Source organism: Kogia breviceps, chromosome 11, assembly GCF_026419965.1.
Source record: "Kogia breviceps isolate mKogBre1 chromosome 11, mKogBre1 haplotype 1, whole genome shotgun sequence".
In the NCBI taxonomy this organism is placed as follows: domain Eukaryota; kingdom Metazoa; phylum Chordata; class Mammalia; order Artiodactyla; family Physeteridae; genus Kogia; species Kogia breviceps.
The window spans coordinates 54,978,788-55,002,927 of record NC_081320.1 but is presented as its reverse complement, the minus strand read 5'-3'; the positions used below and the strand labels follow the sequence as shown (position 1 = coordinate 55,002,927).

Genomic DNA, 24,140 nt, shown 5'->3' with positions numbered 1-24,140 from the left:
AAAGATAATCCAGTCAGTCAAAAAAGGAGAACTTCCTCAGGATCCATACAGTGTGATATTGAGAGTTTTCTTCCCCTAGCATTGTTTGTTTTAAACCAAATTTATTTTAAGATCTCTGTGAAAGAGAAAAAGTTTATTATTTCCATATACATATGAACTGAGGCAAAGAGCAGTCATGTGACTCGTTTGAAATTATACAATTAAGTCAATGGCTGAACTGTAAACAGAACCTAGGGATACCCAACTGCTAGTCTGATGCTCTAACTAATGGATCATGCTCCCTGCTATGTAATAGGACTGCTTCCTTTAATTACAATTTCTTCATTCACCATCAGATTATCAGCCAGAGGCTTTATCATTGGTTTTGCTCTTCTCGTATTCATGGCATTACTCCAAGAATATGAGATTTACATGATTAAAAATATAAAGACCACTGTTTATGTATCACACCAAATCTGAAAATTCCAACCAGTGTGACATAGACAGTTCACTAAGCCTGCACTTAATGGCATATTTATAGGTAAAACTGCAATTTTAGCATCCATTTTGGGTTGGTCGGTGACCTGGAGAAAATTAGTTTTGTTTTTATAAAATCACTAATGTCAGTACACTTAAAATCTTACATTAGAGCCTTCTATGGTCTCATCAGTCAACAATATTCACAAATATGACCTATATATAGAAGTCGAAAGGGTAGCAGATTTTAGAGCATTTGTGATGTTGGGAAGTGGAATAAGATAAAAATCATGACATGCTCTTACATTCTATGCTGAAATCTACGACAGAAGAAAATTGACTGGGTAAACAAGTAAGTATCTGAGAAGAGGTGTGCAGTCACTTGCCTTTGAGAAGCACTTTGTGTTTCTTTGGCACATATCACAGCAGCAGTAGTAGCAGCAGCCTTGCCCTTGGTGCTGATTTCTTACTACTCTAGATGCCTCCTCTGAGCCAGAATACACTGGCTGTTGCTGATCATGCTGTGAGACACCTGCACTGGCTACTAGGCTTGTCATGACGCACAAAACCCTACCATCTTCAGCTTGACATTGTGCAAGTTATAATTATTCATCCAAATGAATATGTCAGAGCAGCAGCAGCAGACCTCTCATCAGAGCAAAAGAAAAATACATCAAAACATTATCAACCCAGCAGGAAGACAGGGACCATAAGGAAAATTACCCATTTTTAATATGGATGCCACAAAGCCATGCCTATTATTTTACAAAAAAGAAAGGAAAATAAAGATCTTCCAAGTTTAAAGTCCAGAAACACTGACTCCAAAGAGGAAATGTACAAAAAGCAGACAAGGAATTTTTTTAAATCCATTATCTGGAAGCTATTTACAGTCTTTTAAATATAAGTTTGCTATTAGACTACAGTAGTGACATTCATTTTGCTTAAGAACCACATCTGTTTAAAAAATTGTTTAAAAAGGAAAAAGACAGGAACTCCCACAAGCAGAATTGTGTCCAATAGGTCAATGATAAAAGATACACAGCAAAGAAGTTTGATGTTGCTTCATATTTCCAAAATGTAAACTAACATTGCCAACACTTTTATCACATCTAAAAAGACTCAAGAGTTCATACTTGATGGCAGTATCACCAAAATGCTCACGATGTACAGCTAGACTCTAACAACAGGGAAATAGAATATTTTGAAAAATTTCTGAATTTTAGTGGTTTATGTAAAAAAAACTGAAATCACCCCAGACCACCACAAATGAAGATAATCCAAATTCTGTGAGCATATATAAAATAGGCAAGTGTAAATACAATTCCTATCTCATACTTAAATATGACAAAAAGTATAACTTTTATAACAGACTTTAGGAGAATATCTTTTCAGAACAAGATATGGAAGATTTTCTCATTCAATACACAAAAAGCAGAAATCACGAAGAAGTGAGTGATAAATGTGACCACACTGAAACGTTAAACTTCTGATTGAAAAAATATATCATATACAAAGTTAAAAAACATGCCACAGGGAGAAGATACTTATATCCCATATAACCAATAAATAGTATTCAAAATATATAAGAAATGCTTATAATAAAACACAAAAATTTAAGTAGGCAAAGATTATAAACACAATAATAATGAGTATCAGTTTTTGATAAGAATTAAGGTCAGACTAAAATCAGACTACGAAAGGATTTGGGAAAGTAGGAATTACTATGCATTGCTGGGTAAGAGTATAAAGTTATGCAACCGATTTTAGAAGATAACTTGGCAATATTTTGTAATCTCAAAAAGATGCATTCCCTACAATACAGCATTTTCACCTTTAGGCATAAACCACACTAAAAGTCTCACATGTGTAAAAGGAAACACAGAAGGATGTTCACTGCAGCACTGTTTAAGTAAGAAACTGTGAACAACCATATAAGTAGGGCAATGAATAAATTAACTGGTGGATTCATATAATGAAATGATATAAAACATTTAAAATGATATAAGATCATGGGTAAATCTCAGAAACAATGTTGTATAAAAAAGGTCAGACTGCAAAAATATTATAGAATATGGCATAAACAAATGTAGCAAAAAAGTATGCAAGGATAGCATACACACCAATTCCAGTCAAGTGGTTTACCTCTAGAAAGGGAAAGAAGGAAAGAAAGAGGAAAGGAGAGAAGCAAAAGAGGGGTAAAGTTTTAGGTCCCAGAACATTTTATTCCTGAGAGAGACAGAGAGAGAGATATCTGAAGCAAATGTGACAAAATATTAAACATGTCAAATTTGAGTTGTGGTTAAAATGGTGTCCAAAATTTTATCTGTACTAAGAATTTTAGTATGTTCTTTTGATTTAAAAAGGAATTTATGACATTCCAGTTACTACTAATTAATTCCATATTCTTAGAACTAATACAAAATAGAAAACTTGACATATGACCCAATTAAATCTAAATCTGAATTTGAATTAATATTATAAACACTTGTTCCATGCTTATATGTGCAAGGCACTGAGCTGGTGTTAAGTAGGGATAGAAAATTTAGAAGAAATTGCCCTCTAAGATTTTCTAGTGTTAGAGTCACAAACTAATTTTGCTAAATGGCAGGATAAGGTAAGTGCTAAACAGTCTTCTTGTGGAGATGCAAACTTTTTCACAGATTATAAAGTCTGGGGAAAACTTTTATGATTATCTAAATTTTAAAAACTAGGAAACTCATCAAAAACATATTCCCAAGGTTGAACCTTGGGATTTTAATAAGTATTAAATTATAATTTAGAGATAGCATATCTGGAAAGAGTAATACAATCTAGGTACAATGTTATATCATGACCTCACATAATACATAAAGTTCATAGAGCCAAATAGAAAATGTATATTCATGTTTTTTTAAAATATGCAATTTATGTATAATTCCAATTCTTTAAAAAACAATCACAACAGTATTTCTTATACGTTTATAACACATATCAGAATACCAAAAGCAAATCACAGGGTTTTTCCTCCCCTTTATTTTGCTGTGTTTTCTTGATTTCCATTGGAAGGAGGGAGACTTTTGTTTTTAAGGAAGAAAACAAGAAAAATATTTTTAAAATATATATGGTATGATTAAAATTTGACCCTTCACAAGACCATTTAAATCCTGTTAGGCTTTTTTTTTTTCTTAAACTAACTTCATATACAAGACAATTTTTACTTTATATATTATAATTTAAAATGTAAGTATAAATTTTCACTTGAACCTACCAAAACTTCATAACAAAAATAAGGGTAGTCTCTATTTAGAGAACACTTGTAAAACGTCACTAGGAATTTTTGTTTCGCTTTGCATAAGAATAGAAAGGTTCTCTTCATTTTGGTATCAATTTACTTGGTGAGACAAGGACTATGCCTGTCATCAGTAGATTGTTCTTTGAATCTAACCACCATTCTGCCAGATCTTTAAAAATCACACATGTGAATGTTGATGATGGAACTGTTGATAATCATACCATATTTTAGCCACATAATGGTACAATTTACAATGCATTCCTAAATATATTAACTTGTTAAATATCAGCAATGTATTGAGAAATTGACAGGAGTAGAAGAATCTCCTATATTCTTTACTCAAAGTAAGAATGTTCCAAAGCACTTACAAAAACAATCTAGTCTAAGTTCAAGGAGGAACTAAGGACAAACATTTTAAAACAATAAAAACTGAATAGAAATGGCAGGGTTTATATTTTCAGTCATAACTCATTCTCTGAAAAAGATTCTCTGATATTATGTCTGAAAAAATGTCACCCAATTTTTAACCTACTGCTCACTGCTTTATAAAGAGTTCCTTAGGATTTAAATTTAAAGTAAAATTTCTGTCAATAGAGCTTCTTCAAGTTTAACACTCTCAAAGTCCTGTTTATAAATAAATGCTTAAAGAAAACTGAAAAAAAATCCCTTGTAATCTATAATGGCCACTTATAAGTAAACAGAATGTGCTTTTTAGCTACTTAAAATAAATTTAAGAATTTACCTGTGGTGTCCAGGAAACAGAAAACGAAACAGGAAAATCCACAATACAATCTGGTGATTCTGCAGGGTACTATAAAAAAGCATAAAGTTAGGTCATTTTTACTTTGGTGTGACAATTTCACATAAAATATTTTAGAAAAACCGAATATATTAGAAAAAGTATTATTAAAAATAATATTAGTATCAATATCATTATTATCAATATTTCAATTCTATTATTATAGAGATATTAAGAGCTGATTAACAGTCAAGTTAAGCTCAAGAGATACAAAGTTTGGTGATTTGGGGGTGCCAAACCAATCGCTTTTGAAAAAAAGAGGAATGAATTAAGTCAGTGTTAGGTCAGCTGCTAATGTGATTTTGAGGGGTAAACCACACTGAATGTCAGTTTCTTTATCTTTAAAGTGAGAGATCAAAATGGTTGATACTTAATTTCCTTTCAGTCTAAAATTTAACCTCAAATAGCCTCAGTCACTTGTTAAAAGAGGCAATATTTGTTAAAAGAAACAAGAAATGCACAAGGAACACATAATTATCAATTAAAGAAGTATTTTCCACAACAAAGCATTTAATTTTAGCAGAAGATAAATAAAAAGAAACAAATGTCGGGCTTCCCTGGTGGCGCAGTGGTTGAGAGTCCGCCTGCCGATGCAAGGGACACGGGTTCATGCCCCGGTCCGGGAAGATCCCACATGCCGTGGAGCGGCTGGGCCTGTGAGCCACAGCTGCTGAGCCTGCCGGAGCCTGTGCTCCGCAATGGGAGAGGCCACAACAGTGAGAGGCCTGCGTACCACCAAAAAAAAAAAGAAAGAAAGAAAAAAAGAAACAAATGTCTCTGGCTTATTAAGGAAAAACAAAATAATAGTTTTAAGAAAAATCTTTTCATGGTTGATAAATAGAAAATTACTTACTCAATAATTTTATACAAAAAGTGATAGTCATAGAACTAGGTTTCTAAGTTAAGAAAGACAAAAGGCAGTTTTTCTTAAAATCAATTTTGTTATTAGAGAATTATACTACATGATTTCTCTAAGATTCAGTCTGGACTCTTGAAAGTCACACGTAATTTTTTTTTAAAATAAATTTATTTTATTTATTTATTTGGCTGCGTTGGGTCTTCGTTTCTGTGCGAAGGCTTCCTCTAGTTGCAGTGAGCGGTGAGCCACTCTTCATCGCGATGCGCGGGCCTCTCACTCTCGCGGCCTCTCTTGCTGCGGAGCACAGGCTCCAGACGCGCCGGCTCAGTAGCTGTGGCTCATGGGCCCAGTTGCTCCGCAGCATGTGGGATGTTCCCAGACCAGTGCTCAAACCCGTGTTCCCTGCATGGGCAGGCAGATTCCCAACCACTGCGCCACCAGGGAAGCCCCACATGTAATTTTTAAAGTGCTCATTTCTTTCCATTACAAAGCTAAATTTACTAACATGAAAATTAGTTTTAGGAAAACTCCTTTCTCTCATTTGACAAAATGTTTAAAGTAAGTTTTGGACTTTCATTTTTTTCAACCTCTTATTTTTAACTACTTTGCTGCATAGCAAAAGGGCACAAAAAATTATCACTATAGGATTTGTTACAAACATCATCCCATTTGAAATGAATGCTTTGAAAAGAATTAACAGTTACATTGACAGTCTGGTTAAAAATAAACTTATTGGGGGTTAAAAATAAACCTATCGGGCTTCCCTGGTGGCGCAGTGGTTGAGAGTCCACCTGCCGATGCAGGGGACACGGGTTCGTGCCCCGGTCCGGGAAGATCCCACGTGCCGTGGAGCGGCTGGGCCCGTGAGCCATGGCCGCTGAGCCTGCGCGTCCGGAGCCTGTGAGAGGTCACAACAGTGAGAGGCCCAAGTACCACAAAAAAAAAAACCCAAAAAACCTCATTGGGTCAAAAATGGAATATTTGGTTCACCTTGAGTTGCTGCTATTTATCGGCTACTGAGCTGACGATGAACAATATCAACTCTCTAACTTAAATAATCATCAACCCAGTTAAGAGTATGAACTTAATGTTTACTGTATACAGAGAAGATAAACCAAGTAAAGTATCTTAACTTTGGAAGTCATTAAGTACGTATGGCACTTTATGTTAAGAGAATATGATCCTACATTCAAGTAGGGCTCAGGGTAGTAAATGGCACGTATGTACTGATAAAAAAAGAGATCCACAGGAGTTAAACAAAAAGCAGGTTATAATAAATATAATATGATGCCACATATCTGAGATAACATTCAAATATATATTTTAGGTGTAATTATGCAAACATACAAGTATGTATATAATAAATTAGACTGATCCATATGTATGTGGCTTTACTGTCTATTATGAGTTAAATATATATATATTGTGTTAATTATATTCACTTCCAAGATCAATTCTGTTTATATAATAAATGCTACATAACTGTATTGAACCTAAAAAGCACAAATTTATACACTTCTGGATGATTTAACATGAATTATGCAGTAGCATCCTAGATACTCATTTTTGGAGTTGTTTGTATTATAGTACTAACTACAACATCAATAACAAAACAATATTGTAAAATGACTGTCAAAATTCAGATTATTTTTTAACAGTAAGTTACAGGTATATAAAAAGCCGCTAGAGACTAACTGCCAAAAGCTTTACTTTAGAAATCCAGTTGACAAGAACAAAAGCTCCACATAAAGAAATTAATTGAAAAATAGAGAAATTAATAATTTTTCATTAATATAGTTTTTCAAGTCTCACTTGAAACAATTCAATCAAATCAATGACTATAAGAGAAAATAATTATTATATAATATTAAGTATATATTTTTGTCACAAACAATATTTTTTAGACTCTATAGTATACTTTTCTATGGAAAAATTTAACCCAACCCGAACTGTGATTGGACCCCCCCAGCAAAAGAATACATACAAATTGCAGCAGATTACAAAAACAGCCATCAAAGACAGAGTGCCCAGCCTCTGAAACATATCTATGATTCATTTTTCAAGTAGTTCTGATCTTGCCCAAAGCTAAGGAAGCCCTAGGCTACTTCTTTTTTAAAGGAAAGACAAAAATTTCATCTCATGGTTTAGGATGAACTGTAAATATTGCATAAAAATACATCTATAAAAATGACAAAATTCAACTGTTTCTCATTATATTTCTTTTTGAGTTATATACTTACTTTTAATGGGGGATGTCTAGACAAAATTGTTTTCTTTGTGGGTTTTTGGAGACAGTGAGGTAGAGTGGCAGAATTGGGAGAGTATGCATTCAAGAATAAAAACAAATGCATTTCTTTACTACATATCAAAAAATATCAGATAAATGAAATGGAGGTTTGTGTATTTACAAAAATAAGCATGTTGTAAAGTTTGTCAAAAAAAAAAATTTAAAAAGAGCCTGACCCTTTAAAATTCAGTTTGGATTAAGATTTTGCATTATGTACTCTTAACATGTAAGTTTTAGCTTTCACTGTTTTTAACTGACAATCCCAAATATTCCTAAGAAAGAAATGACCACATCTAAAAGACAACTTTAGTCTTTATGAAAACCAAACTAAATGGACAATTAAAGACTCTAATAAATCATACCAACACAAGATTCATTTAGTTTCAGCCTGTCTTTTTTTTTTTAAACGCACATTTTTTTCTTACTAACTCAAATAAAGCTTTCTCTTCTCTCTTGCCAGGGCATCCATAATAGTGCTTCACAGCTATCGATGCTGCAAAAACTGACACTTGAAAATATTCTCTAGAGAAATATTAAAAGTGTCACCTTATCTACCTTGAAAAGTTATAAGAAAAAGCAGACAGAATGGACCATACTAGTGGCTACACATCTTCCCTCTCAATACTACCAATAATGTCATTAATCAGAATTAATAATAAAATCTTGTAGGTGTAGTGATAGGCAATGTAGAATTGAATCATTATCTCTTAGTAAGTAGAAAAGATTGCAAAAATGAGGCTTTAAAAAAATAAGAATCAGGATAGGATGTATTTAAAATTTTTCATTTTGGTCTTCATAGCAGCAAAGCAACTTTCAATGTACAAAATATAAACAAATAAAACTTTGAAGAAAATGCCAGAACCCTTGCCACTGGCAGTATGTGACCTTTGGAAGGATAAAGGCAGATTTCTCCTTGATCTTAAAAAAACACACCTTTAAAAATTAAAAAAGAAAATAAAAACTTTTTCATTTTCATTTAATGAAAATATTCATGTAACTTATTTTACAAAGACTTCTATCCCACTAATTTTTTCTCAAAACTTATCACATATAAATCTTGAAATTATACATAAACATTCTGTGTGTAAGAAAAAGAGAAAATGAGTCATTTCTCAATTTGTCTGATATAGAGGCACTATAAGATACCAACTTTTCTGTGTCACCCAGTACAGCTTTATATATTAATTTTCTCTCATGAAAAGCTTAAATGCCAGACACATTTTTAAAAAGGACAAACACAATTGATCTTTTCATCACTACAATCTCATGAAACAGAGTTGATTGATGACTCCGAGGGACAATTAAAAAAAAGTTAGATGACCTGGTTTTCTCAAAGTCTAATGTTTCCCCAGTGATTACTAAGTAAATGATTAATATCCTTAACTTGTTTAATCCACTTATTTCTGAAAATTCACAATCTATAATTTAAAAATAAAGATGAAACAACTATGTTTTGTGCCAATAAAATTAGTGAGTAATTATAGACCACTAGCCTGTAAGGGCGCTATAAATAGAGGTGTATAACCTTTGCAAAATTTTTAAACAGAGAAGTAAAAAAATTTCAGCCAAGACAACAAAAAAAAAGTATGCATATGTGTGTGTCTGTGTTTGAGGGGTTGGGAGAAGTCAGAAATAAGAACAACAAAGGTAATTCATAGCAGGAGCTGAAGACAAAAGACTCTCTTCAGTAGAACTTTACTTGGAATAGTGGAAACTTCCAACTCTTTTCTACATAGGATGTTACAAAAATAACATTATGGTACTTTGAGGCTGCCAAACATTATTTGTAGTATTTCTTTACTATAAAGTCTATATTTTGATCAAATTTGAATTAAAACAGTGACATGAAATTATAGCTAGGCTTCGGGGAACTTAGTGAATAAAGTTTTTGAGGCGTTCCAAAATATTTTATTTGGTCGTGCCGCATGGCATGTGGGATCTTAGTTTCCTGACCAGGGGTCAATTCTGCACCCCCTGCTTTGGAAGCACAGAGTCTTAACCATTGGACTGCCAGGGAAGTCCCCCAAAACAAATTTTAAGTGTCATATACATATTTTTAGAAGCAACTAGCGTTCGTTTACATTGAAAACATTCACAGGTTTCATTTCCCAAAGTATTTCCTGGCCACTGTAACAGTTTAACGAAGCACATACCTTCGCTTTCAACTTGACAGTGATGAGATGCTCTCTACCAGAAGCATCTTCGGCTTTTAACTTGATGGTACTAAAGCAAGTATCCACATACACAAGCCTGGTGAGTAGAAGAGAATAAAAAAACGATCACAATAGAGAGGGTGGGGCTGGGGGGAGGGGGAAGTTGGAGGATGGTAGGATTTGAAATGAAAATATTTGCTATATTCCTATTAATCCATTACAAAAATTAATCAGAGGAATTTGTGTATGCTATTCCATTATGCTGCTATAGATTTACTGCCGTTAATACACCAGCCCAGTGCTTAATGCAGTCATAGATCTCTGGATTATTTACAATGTGTGTCAAGGCTCATGCTGTGGTCAGTGAGCACTATGTTTCGGTTTTCCATCACCGGAACCTTTGGCACACACAGCATGTTCCTGTCAGACTCTACTTATGTACACATTAAACTTCCTGTCAAACTCTTTGATCCATTTCTGTAGTTTCATACAATATGAGACTTTTATGCTTCCTTTATTTGTTTTTCTCTTCAATGAACTTCTCCTTTATTATAAATAATGTTACTGTACAAAAGCCTGGCTAGTATTAGTTCATATACTCAAATTGATCCTCTAAGGAAAATGCTGTATAAGCACAGGTACAGCCTGGTCTCCTAACAATAAATTTTCTTTTTGTGCAATATATAGCTTCTGACACTTAACCTGGGCATGTATTCAAGATGACTAATATTTTAAACACATACCACAAGCACAATTGTTTTGGCTTTAAGTTGCTCTAAATGCATGAATTTTTTTACAATGGAAACCAATACCCTTTGAAATATATCATTCTGTAAAAATATGGTCCCTTGAGAAGCATAAGCTACTGCCAAAAAGCTTCAAATTTAGCAGTATATTTACTAGTGAACTGGGCATGTGGATATTTTTTTGACATTTTTACAATACCATTCTCTTGTAAAGATAAAAAGTAGCCTAACAGTATTGCACAACTTATCACCCAGACTGATGGTAAAACCTGTTAGAGTTCAAAACTAACATTAGCCTCCTAACCTAGGAAACATTTTTTTAACAACACTATATGCTGTGTAGTCACTGGCCAGATATAAAGGTAAAATGGGTCAATGTCAAGAAGTGCTGGGCAATAAAGTTGTGGAACACTGTTTGTAATGAAAAACAGATCTAAATCTGAAGATACATATCTTCAATAATAGAATAAAAAGTAAAAGAGAACAATCTTTATCCACAGAAAAAATTTTTTATCATAATCTATAAAAAGTCTAGAGTCTTAGAAAACAAATGAAAATTATTCTAGAAATGTTTATTTACATAAAAATATCAATGACTATATAGTTAATCATTATTTTCTTTCAGCTTTATTTGTAAATGTCTCATATCCCCCTCCCCTCAAAAATTTACAACATGAGACTTTATCACAAGTTCTATCAGTATGACTCTAAGGGTTAGATACATGGGCATCTGACTCTTTGGAAACATCAACACTTCAGATTAAAGATGTTGAAATGAGCATATGCATTTATATCCTCTCTCACACACAGAAAAAAGGAATTTTAAAAAGATATGCATAATCCCACAGTTATAAAAAGCACAAGAAGGAATAGCATCAATCAAAGCAAATTTTCAACAAACTTTATAAAGATGTAAAGTGGTCAGAAGAGCACTGAGTAGCGAAACAGATTAGAGGAGAGAGAAAGAGGGCTCCAGGAGGGAGACAGCTGGCAAAAAAAGAAAGTCTACAGAACAGAGGGTATTACTTATATGTGGGAAGAAATTAAGGAAATTTTTTTTTTTAAATATGAGAAACAAAAATGGGAAGAGGAAATTTTAAACTAAATCATAAACAATAAAGCTATGTTAAGAATGGTAATTGCTCTACCATTAGCTTTTCAATGAAAAATATTTATGTAGTCATAAAAAATCAAACTGCTTACTAATTACAATTTTTAGAATTCAGCAATAGACAAAGCTAACAGACTTAATTATAGTTACAGAAACTAATGTAAATATATTTGATCATTGCAATTTAAAACAGAGACAACAAAAATTGAGAAGGAGAAAGGAGAAAGATATGAGGAGGGAAGATTAGAAACATTAAATTTTGTAATTGCTAATTTGTGAGTAAGAGATACCATCTTTAATTGAACAGACATGAAAGAAGTATAAGAAATATTAAAGAGAATAGAAGAATAAAAGAATAGTGATGAAGGGAGAAAGAAGGCAGTATATGAACTAAATCCATTTTTATTACAGTAGTTAATCAGTATGTAATTCTGATCAATCAAGCAATGCTGAATATAGGCATAATTTTTAGAAATACAGAAGTTACTTGTAAACATGAACATTTCAGAGTGTTTGTCTCAAAGTATAAGACCAGGGATGGGATATGGTATGGAAAAAGCCCTCTGCTTTTCATTATAAGCCCTAAATAGTTTAGAAGCATGATGAATATATACAGAGAGAGAGAGCAAGAAGGAATAGGGAGAGAGAAGGAACAACTAAATCACCAACTAGTACTTTTCATACTTCTCATTGCTGCTTGGCATCAACATGTTCAAAATCATTATGGAACATCTATAAAATAAGACAGAAATAAACTAAAGTTCTAGTCTTTTGTTTGCAATCACACGGACAAAGTTTAAGATGTAGAAATAATACATTAGAGAAAAACAGGCTTATGCTCAACATACTGCCCTGCAGTCAAAAGGATCATAAGGTTAATTTTGTTAAGCTTTAAGACAAAATTCAAACTTTTAAAAATTTATAATTTCAGGTTAATCTCAACATGGTCATTTAAAATTAAACATTTTACCCATGTTGATTCCTGTCTACTTTGTGTGGGGAAGGAGAAAATTAATTGTGATTATTATCACGTTTAGTACATGTGACTAAGATTGGCAAACGTGCTCTAGTATTTATTCTCAGCTTCTTCCTTTTGGTAATAGGATCCCATCTACTGCAGCACTCCACCTAAAACGAGTTTTAGCTGGGTACACTCCATCCAGCTAGCAACCCTTCCAGCTGTCCTTGGGTATCAGCATATCCCTAAATTTTGGCCAATGTACTGCAAGCAGAAGTGATATGTGCACCTTTTGGATCATTTATAACAAAATCGTGGCTACCCCTCCTCCAATCCCTCCCATTCTCCCTTCCTGTAGAGTGGAACTTAGGCCAATACGACCCAGCAAAGACCATGCCGACAAGAACAACCTCTTAGTGCAGCTCTGACCAACAGAACTTTCTGCAATGATGGAGGTATTCTATATCTGCACCATCCAAAACAGTAGCCACTGATCATATGTAGCTACAGAGGACTTAAAATGTAGCTAGTATGAATATTAAATTTTTAATTTGAGTTAATTTAAATGTAAGTATCAATAGTCACATGTAGCTAATAGCTACTATGCTGAACAACGCAGTCAGTGGATGTCTGAAAAGCAAAAGAAACCTGGGCTCTTGGATGACCCTGTGAAACAAAGCCACCAACTCACTCTTGACCACCTGCCTACCTGTGAACTGTTAAATGAGAGATGAATAAAATTCTATTTTGTTTGAAACACTGAGGATTTGGAGTTCTCTTTGTTAACAGCAGCTCAGCCTGTACCTTAACTAGATAATCAATATTTGTATCTATTCACGACAGAAAGGAATATCTTAATGTTTGCTCTACAGAAGAGATATTAAAGGGGAAAAAAACAGCAATAAGCTCTTACAAGTAATATTAAAATCAGTTTTTCTTAAAAAAAGGCTATTTCAAATGTTCTCTTTTATTGGTAAGTTGGATATCTCAATTTAAACAACATGAAATAATTTCTATTATTTAAATAATACATTTGGGCAACTTTCATTATTGGAAAGCTCAAATTTTTGAAAAGTTATAAACACATTTAAAACATAAGTTTAGGTATTTACTACTTAGCTAGACATATTCTAAAACTAAGAAATTATAAAAACATAAATATAAAAATCTAAAGAAATAAAACACTATACTTTTTGCACTTTACTTTGCATTTATCATTTGCTGCATTTCTTTATAAGTTACTGCTTGCAATAACTAAAATGGCATTAAACTTAGAGTTAAGGGGTTTTTTAAAATTTTATTTATTTATTTATTGGCTGCATTGGGTCTTTGTTGCTGCACATGGCTTTCTCTACCTGTGGTGAGTGGGGGCTACTCTTCGTTGTGGGGCGTGGGCTTCTCATTGCAGTGGCTTCTCTTGTTGCGGAGCACGGGCTCTAGGCACCTGGGCTTCAGTAGTTGTGGCTCGCGGCCTCTAGAGAGCAGGCTCGGTAGTTGTGGTGCACGGGCTTAGCTGCTCCGCAGCATGTGGGATCTTCCTGGACCAGGGCTCGAGCCTGTGTCCCCTGAAATGGCAGGTGGATTCTCAACCACTGCGCCACCAGGGAAGCCCAAGAGTTAAGTTTTTTAAACACTTGAAAGGGATATTAATACTTAAGCTTCAGAGAGGTTTTTGTTGTTCTTCTTAATAGGTGAATGTTATCAGTATAGAAAAACAGAATGAATGTGCTTTATATCTCATGAAATACTGTACTTACTTTGACCAAAAGCTTAAGTTATAGTTTTTTTCATTAAATATCTAGATGCATTTATGTACTAATAACATCAAAAGGCAGACTGAAGACCTTCATGTTTTAATAAAGCACCAAAGTTTCCATTTCCACTCTCAACTTTAAGCATTAACTACTTCAAAAGACAACCTCCCTAGTTAACATTTTTCCTCCCTGTGTTTTCTGTACACCAGTCTATCCTGCCTTCCATTAACTAGATTAATCTTCCTAAATATCTTTTTAATCATATCAACCACTTGCTCAAAAATACTCAGTGAGTCCCCATCACCTGCATATAAAGAATCCTTAGCCTAACAGTCAAGACCTTTCAGTCCGGCCCTTATATTAATCCTCTTATGTGAGCAACTGATCCACTCCAAAGTCCAAAAATGAACTGCACATTTCCATCACTACAAAGTTGCCTCTCCCATTCCTACCCTTTTAAGGCTTTCTATATTCATCCCAAGCTTTCCCAATATCTACTTCCTCTCAGAACCTTCCTAAATTATCCGTAGAGCAAAAGAACTTCACCTTTCTCTAAACTCTCATACTGCTCCTTTTCGTGTTAAGTTTTGCCTCCCAATCAAATAAGCTTTTTTTTTAAATAAGTAATATGAAAGTTTTATTTTTCTATGTATGTGTCAATGCTCTATGTATTACATGAACATAAACAAGCTGCTGTCACACTGGTTCATATTTACTGATTTGCATGTAAGTTTTAAACAACTAAATGCAAATTCTGTTTAACTAGATACTCTAAACATATTACCAATGTTTAGAAGGACAATTTTTTCACTATCATATAATTTGCATTCAGTGATTTGGATATATGTATGAGGTAAAAGCACTCTATTTATAAAGGTCATTTAGAATGAAATTCATACTTTTAACATATTCTTATGCATTATACAACAAAATTATCATTATGATAATTAAATCATAACACTAATTATATGTTGTAAAACTCATATATAGTTGGACCTTTTGGTGAACTAGTGTCTCAACAACTTTATATTTACTTTACACAAGGAATTATGAGTCACATAACTTATGTTTCTTTTCAACCCTTATTACTAAGCATCACTGGTTTCATTTAAAAAATGAAGAGTATATAGCTCTGAGAGGTTATGTGACTTGCCCAAGGTGACACAGCTGATAAGCCAGAATTAAAGCCCTTGTCTCATTACTGGAATTAATTTAGTATTAACAAGTATCTCCATTTCTCCCAATATGTTATATAATTCTTTGAAATGCACTGGGAATTATAGAGGATATCACCATCAATGAATTAAGTCCATTTCAAAAATATTGGACTTAATTAAAAATCTAATTTAATACATGTTGACAATCTTTCAGCAGCACAACAAATTTAGTAAAACTCAGCTCTTTCCCAAAATAAACTTAAAAGGCCAGATAGTTTAAATCTACTCACTCTAAGAGATAAATAATATGCTGCATTAGAAAGGACAAAACCATCAGGGCACTACTTTGAATCATTTAAGCTCTGAATTATCTAGGACCATGTGATTACTAAAACAAACATAAGATATCCTATAAATAAAGTGACTATGCATTTCTTTTGAACTGGGACACTTTTGAGACTAAAAGGGGCCACGATAAAAGACATGTTAGGACTATCCTAGGTAAAGTGGAATATAAATCAGCCATTCTATAAAGCAAACAAAGCTTTCAACTTTAGGACATTCTTAATATCAAATAGAAAATCCTATTAAACCCCAAGAATTCTGTTTAATTCTCACTGCTTTAAGGAGCCTTTCTGTAACACAACACAAGCAGAAGTTAATAGAAACCCATCAAGACACCTTTTTGCATCACCCACCTTTCTGAGCCAGTATAACACCCAAAATCATCCACAACTTCATCTTACCCTTAGGACAACTTGCTGTTTTTAGTATGTTTTTAAAGAAGTTGAAACAAGTATAGAAATTACAATAATAGCAATCAAACTTAAGATCAGTTACTAATTCTCAATGTCATTTCTATTTAAAAAAGGTATACGAATATAGAGGAAAAAGGAAAGATTTCAATCATATTTTAAATATTTCCTTTTTTCTAAGTTAATTTTTTATAAAGCTTGATACTATAGAACTGATTAGATATCTCAAGTATGTAATTTAAAAACACAGCAAGGTCTTCCTTACCTTAAAAAAAAAATCCTTGGGGCTTTCCTGGTGGCGCAGTGGTTGAGAGTCCGCCTGCTGATGCAGGGGACACGGGTTCGTGCCCTGGTCCGGGAAGATCCCACATGCCGCGGAGCGGCTGGGCCCGTGAGCCATGGCTGCTAAGCCTGCGCGTCCGGAGCCTGTGCTCCGCAAAGGAAGAGGCCACAACTGTGAGAGGCCCACGTACCACAAAAAAAAAAATCCTTCTTTTATTATCAGATTTTATTATTCCACTAACAAATCTACAAGATTATTATTTAGAGTGTAAGTAAAAGATAGATATTTTATTTGGTCTAGGAATCATGAAGATTCTGAAAATCCATTTAAATCAATTTGTCATGTAAATCATTATGTGTGTTATTTTAAAAGATATTTTAAACTAAGAAGCTAGACAGCTGCTCAGGCAGCACCTCACAAAGTAAAAATTCCAGCATGGGGAGAGCAAAGTTCAGGCCTCATTTGTAGCTCTGAGGGTCCTGAAACCTAGTATTATCAGTGTGCCAAGTATACCAGGCCTGATTTAAGAATTAAGTCACAAAAATAAAACTGAAAGGAGATGTTCTTACTTCGCCAGACAGTGCTGGATAAATACGGACAAAATCATACTATTTGGCTTCTCACAATCAATCCACGCAGACAACTTCTCTTCTGCTAACACACTGTTTATTTGTAAAGACTATGAAACTAATGATTAGGTAACAGCAGGTATATTCTAATTCAATCATGCATCCTAGTCACTATAATTAAACTATGAGCTTTCATAAATCTAAGCAACAGATTTCAAAACTATCATTTTGCACATGGCCAATTTTATCCGTGGTGCGATAGTCACACTTTGAGGCTGAAACTAATAAAAACTATGTCTAAGTACTTGAGGGCATTTTACTAAAGGCTCCATAACAGAGCTATCCCCACAGCACAACTCCAGGGAGCCATCATTCACGCCAAATGCCTGAGCACTGTTATGCGGTCAGCCTTGGCAATATAGACTCACCTTGTATACAAAGCTGGGGTTGAAAATATGTATCTTGAAACTTATTCTGAGAATTAAACAAGAACTCTATAAAGTAGCTGGCAGGAACTTAAAAATGGAAGTTCCTATATATAATAATCTAAGGGGGAGACAAACATTTATATTGTGATGAATGCTATGGTAGAGGCATTCATATCCTTACCTTTGGCTTTCATCTATTTATCTAAGTTAGAAACCTGTTCCTTTTTCTCTGCTATCAGAACAATGTATATAAAGCAAAGTAAAAGTTAGTACTTCCTATTTATCTATAAAAACATTTATTCCATAAAATATTTTATATACTTGCACTATTTCTCTTATAACTTTGTTGCTAACAGCTCTCAAAAATCCTATAAGTATACACCATAGTACCTATCTGAGTTAGAATTAAGTACTACTGGGATCCATCTACTTAAATTCTGATTCTTCCACTAGATGTAAGTTCCATGAGGAATCTTAAGTCTTGCTTGTGTATCTTCACTGCCTTACATTATAGGCATTCAATAAATAATAGGTGGAAAAAAATGAACAATTCAAAACTCTGATATTTACATACTCAATGCTTCAACTGATTTTCATTACTGGAGTTCTCCCAATAATGTGGAGTTCTCCCAATAATGTCACATCTGCTTAGAAAACTGCCTCAAACTGACTATATCAAAATAACAGAAATAAAACTAGAAGAACATTTCTTCTTCCCTTTCCAAACCCTTCCTCCATTCCTAACTATCCTCTAAACACTAAGATCTTAACATTTAAGCATCAGAAGATAAGTCAAAATAATTTTTCTCTTTTCTATCACTTTAAATCCAAAGAATGATCAGGTCCATGACATCAATGCCTTAAGAAAAATCTTCATAAATTCAGCAGAATTGTTAAGAGTGCATCTCAATTCATTAGTTGTCTTCTGTCTCTCCCCTCCATCGTTTTGCTAAATTTTATGAAAAAGGTTTCATCCATCCCAAATCCTATTTAGGAATGATATCTTATCAAATAAAACGTAATTTCATGAATACACATTAACCAGTCCTCAGTATCACCATAATAGTACATTTAAAATTATATGTAACATCCATTTCTGGCTGAAGTGGAGTACCTTACTGACAATCAAAACTTCTACTGAGAACAACTAAAGTAGCCTGATGAAAGGGAAAAGAAAAAAAAATTTGAAGGTGTCAAAAAATTGCTAAAGCAACTAGGACTTGAAGGACCAAGGTCTTGAAGAAGGGGGAACAGAGGAGAAGTAAGCCAGCACTTCAGCCATTTTTCCTTCAGGGTATTTAGCAATTCTGGGCATAGGGCAAGAAAAGGAGGACTGCTAGTAAGTGGCAAAAAAAAAAAAAAAAAAAAAAAAAAAAACCAACAACAAAAAAACAAAACAAAAACCCTAACAGCATTTCTGGCAATCTCATGAGGATAGAGAAATAAAAATAACAGACTGAAAGGGTCAGAATCTGGTGAAAAGGTAGGGTCAGAGACTGCGGCCATATATTCTGTCAATTTTCCATCAAAACTTTTAATAAACTGCAAGGGATAAGAGGATAAAAAGCCAAGCAGTAAGCCAATGAAAAACAAAGGATAATATTTAGAAATCTCATAATACTGAGAAGAAATTTATTAGAATTTAGAACGTACCGGTGGGAAAACGTCCCAGTGAACATCCCTAAGCTCTCAGTGGGAACCCTTGGAGGGTTACCGGTAAAAGCAAAGTAAACAAGAGGTATATGAAGCACTGCCCAAAATGCAACCCCGACTCTAATGGGCTAAAGGTAAACTAGCCTAATGAAGACAAAGGCTAGAGTTTAGGATCTACCAAGGGAGAAATCCAAATGAGCACACTTGGCTCTTGCTTGAAAGCTCTGGAGGGTTATAGCCTGGGAGAGGGAGAGGAGCAATAAGAGCCCTGCAAAAACTACAACCCACCCTGAACCATTTCAGTCTCTATGGCAACCTGTCCCCACTTTATTTTCCTAGCAAAGAAAAAAGTAAACCCTTTGTAGAAGAAAATATCATCTGGAGCTTCCAAACTTTTTAATACACAGTTTCCAACACTCAACAAATATTAGGCATAGCACTGCAGCCTGAATGGCCAAGGGCAAGTACAGAAGAACAGCCAAGACAGTGAAAAAAAGGTGCATTAACTAGAATGCCTACAAATTAAGCCAGTTTCCTCATTTCTCCCCTTTTGCTGTTTTGTTTTTGTTATTTTGGTAAAAAACCCCCAAAGAAAAAGCAATCATGTTATTGAGAAGAGACACAGAGATTTAAGGTTTTACATTTTTTTTTGTTATACAGTATTCAATTTTGTATTGATTCAATTGTGAAAATAAAGAAAAACCCTTACTTTTTGCTGTTAAAAAAAAGTCTCGGCCTTGGTATTTACCCAACAAAGTTGAAAAATAATGTTCACATAAAAAACCTGCACATAGATGTTTACAGCAGATTTATCCATAACTGCCAAAATTTGGAAGCAACCAAGATGTCCTTCAGTAGGTGAATAAACTGTGGTTCACACAGACAGTGAACTATTAGTGCTAAAAATAAATGAGCTAATGAGCCATGAAAAGACTGAGAGGAAATTTAAATACATATTACTAAGTGAAATAAGCCAATCTGAAAAGGCTTCATAATGTATGATTCCAACCATATGATATTCTGGAAAAGGCAAAACTATGGAGACAGTAAAATGAACAGTGGTTGCCAAGGGTCAGGGGAGAGGGAGGGATGAACAGGTAGAGCATAAAGAATTTTTAGGGCAATGAAACTACTTTGTACAATATTATAATGACAGATACATCTTTGTACATTTGTCCAAAACCATAAAATGTACATCACTAAGAGTAAATCCTAATATAAACTATGGTTTTGGGGTGATAACAATGTGTCAATGTAGGTTCATCCATTGTAACAAATGTACCACTCCGATGGGGGATGCTGATAATGGTGGAGTCTATGCATGTATTTGGGGGCAGAAAGTATATGGGCAATCTCTGTACGCTCCTCTTAATTTTGCGATGACCCTAAAAACCACTCTAAAAAAATTAAGTCTACTAACAAAAATTAATAAAAGCACTAGGAATGCCAAGACGCAGGACTATATGACAGAAAACCACAAGAAAAAAATAAAAAGAGACTCAAGGGGATCTAGATTATGGGAGTAGGCAGAAAAATTTTAAAACAAACATAAAAAAAATAGAGAAAAAGATGGAGAATTTCAACAGAGCATTAAAATCTAGTAGAGTTATACTAATATCTAACAAAGTAGACAATAAAGCAAGAAATATTGCTAGATACAAAAAGAAACATTTAATGATGAGGGAAAATCCACAAGGAAGATGCAGCAATTATAAATGTGTATGCACTCTAAATTAAAAACAGAACTTCAATAGGATCCAGCAATTCCACTTGTGGGTATATATCCAAAGGAAACAAAATCACAATGTCAAAGAGATATCTGCACACCCATGTTCACCACAGCATTATTTACAATAGCCAAAACATGGAAGGAAACAAACCAAGTGTCCACTGACAGATGAACAGATAAATAAAATGTGGTATATATATATATATATATACACACAATGGAATACTTTTCAGCCATAAAAAAGGACATCCTGCCATTTGCAACAACCTGGATGACCTATAATGGGCATTATGCTAAGTGAAATAAGTCAGACAGAAAAAGACAAATACTGTATGATCTCACTTATAATGTGGCATCTAAAAACATACCCTAAAAAACTGAATTCATAAATACAGAGAAAAGATTGGGGGTTGCCAGAGATGGGTGTGGAGGGTGGGTGAAATGAGTGAAAGAGGTCAACAGGCACAAACTTCCAGTTAGAAAATAATTAGTGGGAGTGTAATGTACAGCGTGGCGACTACAGCTAATAATATTGAACAGCTGACCTGAACAACATGGCAGTTAGGTGCACCAACCCCCAACACAGTCGAAAATCTACCTATAACTTCACAGTTGGCCCTCCATATCTGCAGTTCCACATCCACACATTAAACTAATGGCAGATCGGACAGTACTGTAGTACATATTTATTGAAAAAATACCTGCATATAAGACCCCGTGACGCTCAAGGGTCAACTGGATTGTATATGTGAAAGCTGCTAAGAGAATAAGTCTTCAACGTTCTCATCACAAGAAAAAAATATGTAACTGTGTACTTATGCATGTTAACTAGACTTCTTGTGGTGATTATTTCATAATACATACATATATTGAATCAGTATGGTGTACATCTGAAACTAATGTTCTGTGTCAATTTTATCTCAATAAACAAATATTAAAGGGAATTCTTCAGTCAGGAGGAAAATTACTCTAGACAGGATAGAAATGCAGTAAGGAAGGAATGAAGAACACTGGGAGAAATAACTGTGTGTGTATGTATAAAAATACTGACTTTAAAAACAACAATAATAACGTTTGTCAAATTTAAATATAGAATTAAAATGCATTATAACAACAACACAACAAAGGGGAGAAAATGAATTAAAGAGTTTTAGATCCTCGCAATATAAGAAAATTGGTAAAGATAACAATGTATATTTTGCTATGTGTATGTTGTAATCTCTGAGGTAACCTCTAAAATAATTTTTTAAAAAGTATACCTAACAGGTTAATAGAAAGAAAAATATAATAAAAAATGTGATTAATTCAAATAAAGGCAGATGAAGAAAAAAACACAAAATACATGAGACAAATAGAAAACATACAGCAAGATAATAGACATAAAACTAAATATATTGGGTGATGTCAGTGAAAATGTCAGTTAGAAGTTCCTAAAATTCTCCCCTCCATATAATAGCAACAAGAAAACCAACACAAAAAAACTGTCAGAAAAAAAGGCAAATATGTGAGGTGATGAATATTAATTAATACAACTGTGGCAATCCTTTCACAATGTATAGGTATATCAAATCATCACACTGTACACTTTATGTAAAAATTTTATTTGTCAATTATATCTCACTAAAACTAAAAGAAAAAAGAAAATAACGTTATATGTTCAGTGAAAATATGGCAACATCTTAATTTACTGTGTACATAAAAATGTTATTTTTTTCCAAATTATATTTAGAATGCTACCTTGCAGGTCAATTTTTTTATGATGATATACCTTTAATTCACAGCCACAAAAAGGATCAGATACTCTAACTACATGACACTTTTAACTAAAAACAGTGCAAAATAAATTGCTAAACTGCAAATATATTAAATTGAAATGTGTAAGAGAAAGGTATTTCTAAAATATTTTAAAATAGACATACTTATCCCAACCAAGAGTTCCTATCTCTTCAATAAGGCTTGAGTAGAACTGGGGAGGAGGAGGTAGTACATACAGCTCTTTTTTATTCTTTAAAGCAACTTCCTGTTTAAAAGAAAAAACTTGAATCAGCTTTGGAATGCTACACAATGAATTATTAGTACCTGATTACGGAACACAATTCTGTAATCTTTGCACCTAACTAAAGTATACATTATTTTTATAGAAAATCCAGCTGAATGATTCCCCTCCTCATAAAAAATGACATGAAAAGGGTAAAGGACTGTACTGAAGGTCATGTAAAACTGTCAATTATTATACCATACAAACTTAAGACTCTCATGTTCTCCTAGACTATTATGCCTATCAGAGATGAAAAAAATTCACACACACACACACACAAAACCCCCTCATTCTCAAGGCTTCACTATTTTTCTACTCCTGTTGATATAAAGAAACATGTACCTTTTAAGAAAAGCCTGAACTCTATGTACACTGCCTAGACTGATATATTTGCACACCTTTGTGAATCACATTCTTACAAAACCCTTCATTACCACAATAAATATATACCTGTTAATTTCTTTCACTGACTTACATGCTGTATTACTCCCAGACCATCTAAGTGTTTTGCCATCTATCTGGCTAGATCACAGCTCCTTTCCCTGCTAAGCCCACCTATGATATCTTTAAGATGGTTTATGTTCCCCCAAACAAAACTAAAATCTACATTTTTACAAGCAATACAAACATCACTAGAGTTGCTGAGGCTGAAAATTACCAGTTATTTCAAAGGTGCTAACCTAGACAAATATCTTATTTGGAAAGTAAAAATAAATGTATCTATACAGGTGTTCATATGGTCTGGATTATCAAAAGTTTATTATAAAAAGAAAAGAAATAATAAAACCAGAAATTAATTAATAAAATCCAATAAAGAAATTAAAAACCAGATATAATAAACAACAAAACCAGATGGGAAGAAGTATAAAAATTATAAATACTTCTGGTAACCCTAATAATAAGTATAAATTTTTATTTAAGTATATATTTATTAGTCCTTATCCTTTTTTTTTTTAAAAAACAAGGATAGGAGACAATTGAGGTAACACTAGAAAGAATAGATTTTTACAAAACAGCATTTCAAAATCAGAACTGTTTACTGAAACTACTTTAATACAGTTCTAAATCTGCTTTAGGATAAAAACAAGAAAACAAACCAAACTGTGAAAGCAGGTTTGTAAAGCCCAGAATGTC

The 24,140-nt window shown here is 33.6% G+C and overlaps 1 protein-coding gene across 4 annotated transcripts in view; it reads right to left on the bottom strand.

Moving 5' to 3' along the window:
* Positions 1 to 24,140, bottom strand: part of FANCL (FA complementation group L) — a 79,847-nt gene that overhangs the window by 37,437 nt on the left and 18,270 nt on the right. For all 4 annotated transcript variants that reach the window (XM_059078796.2, XM_067007566.1, XM_067007564.1 and 1 more), the window contains exons 5-7: positions 22,888 to 22,988; positions 9,826 to 9,922; positions 4,470 to 4,538 (exon numbers count right to left, since the gene is read on the bottom strand). In XM_059078796.2, the coding sequence (XP_058934779.2) occupies positions 4,470 to 4,538; positions 9,826 to 9,922; positions 22,888 to 22,988 (267 nt within the window). The remainder of the gene's footprint in view (positions 1 to 4,469; positions 4,539 to 9,825; positions 9,923 to 22,887; positions 22,989 to 24,140) is intronic.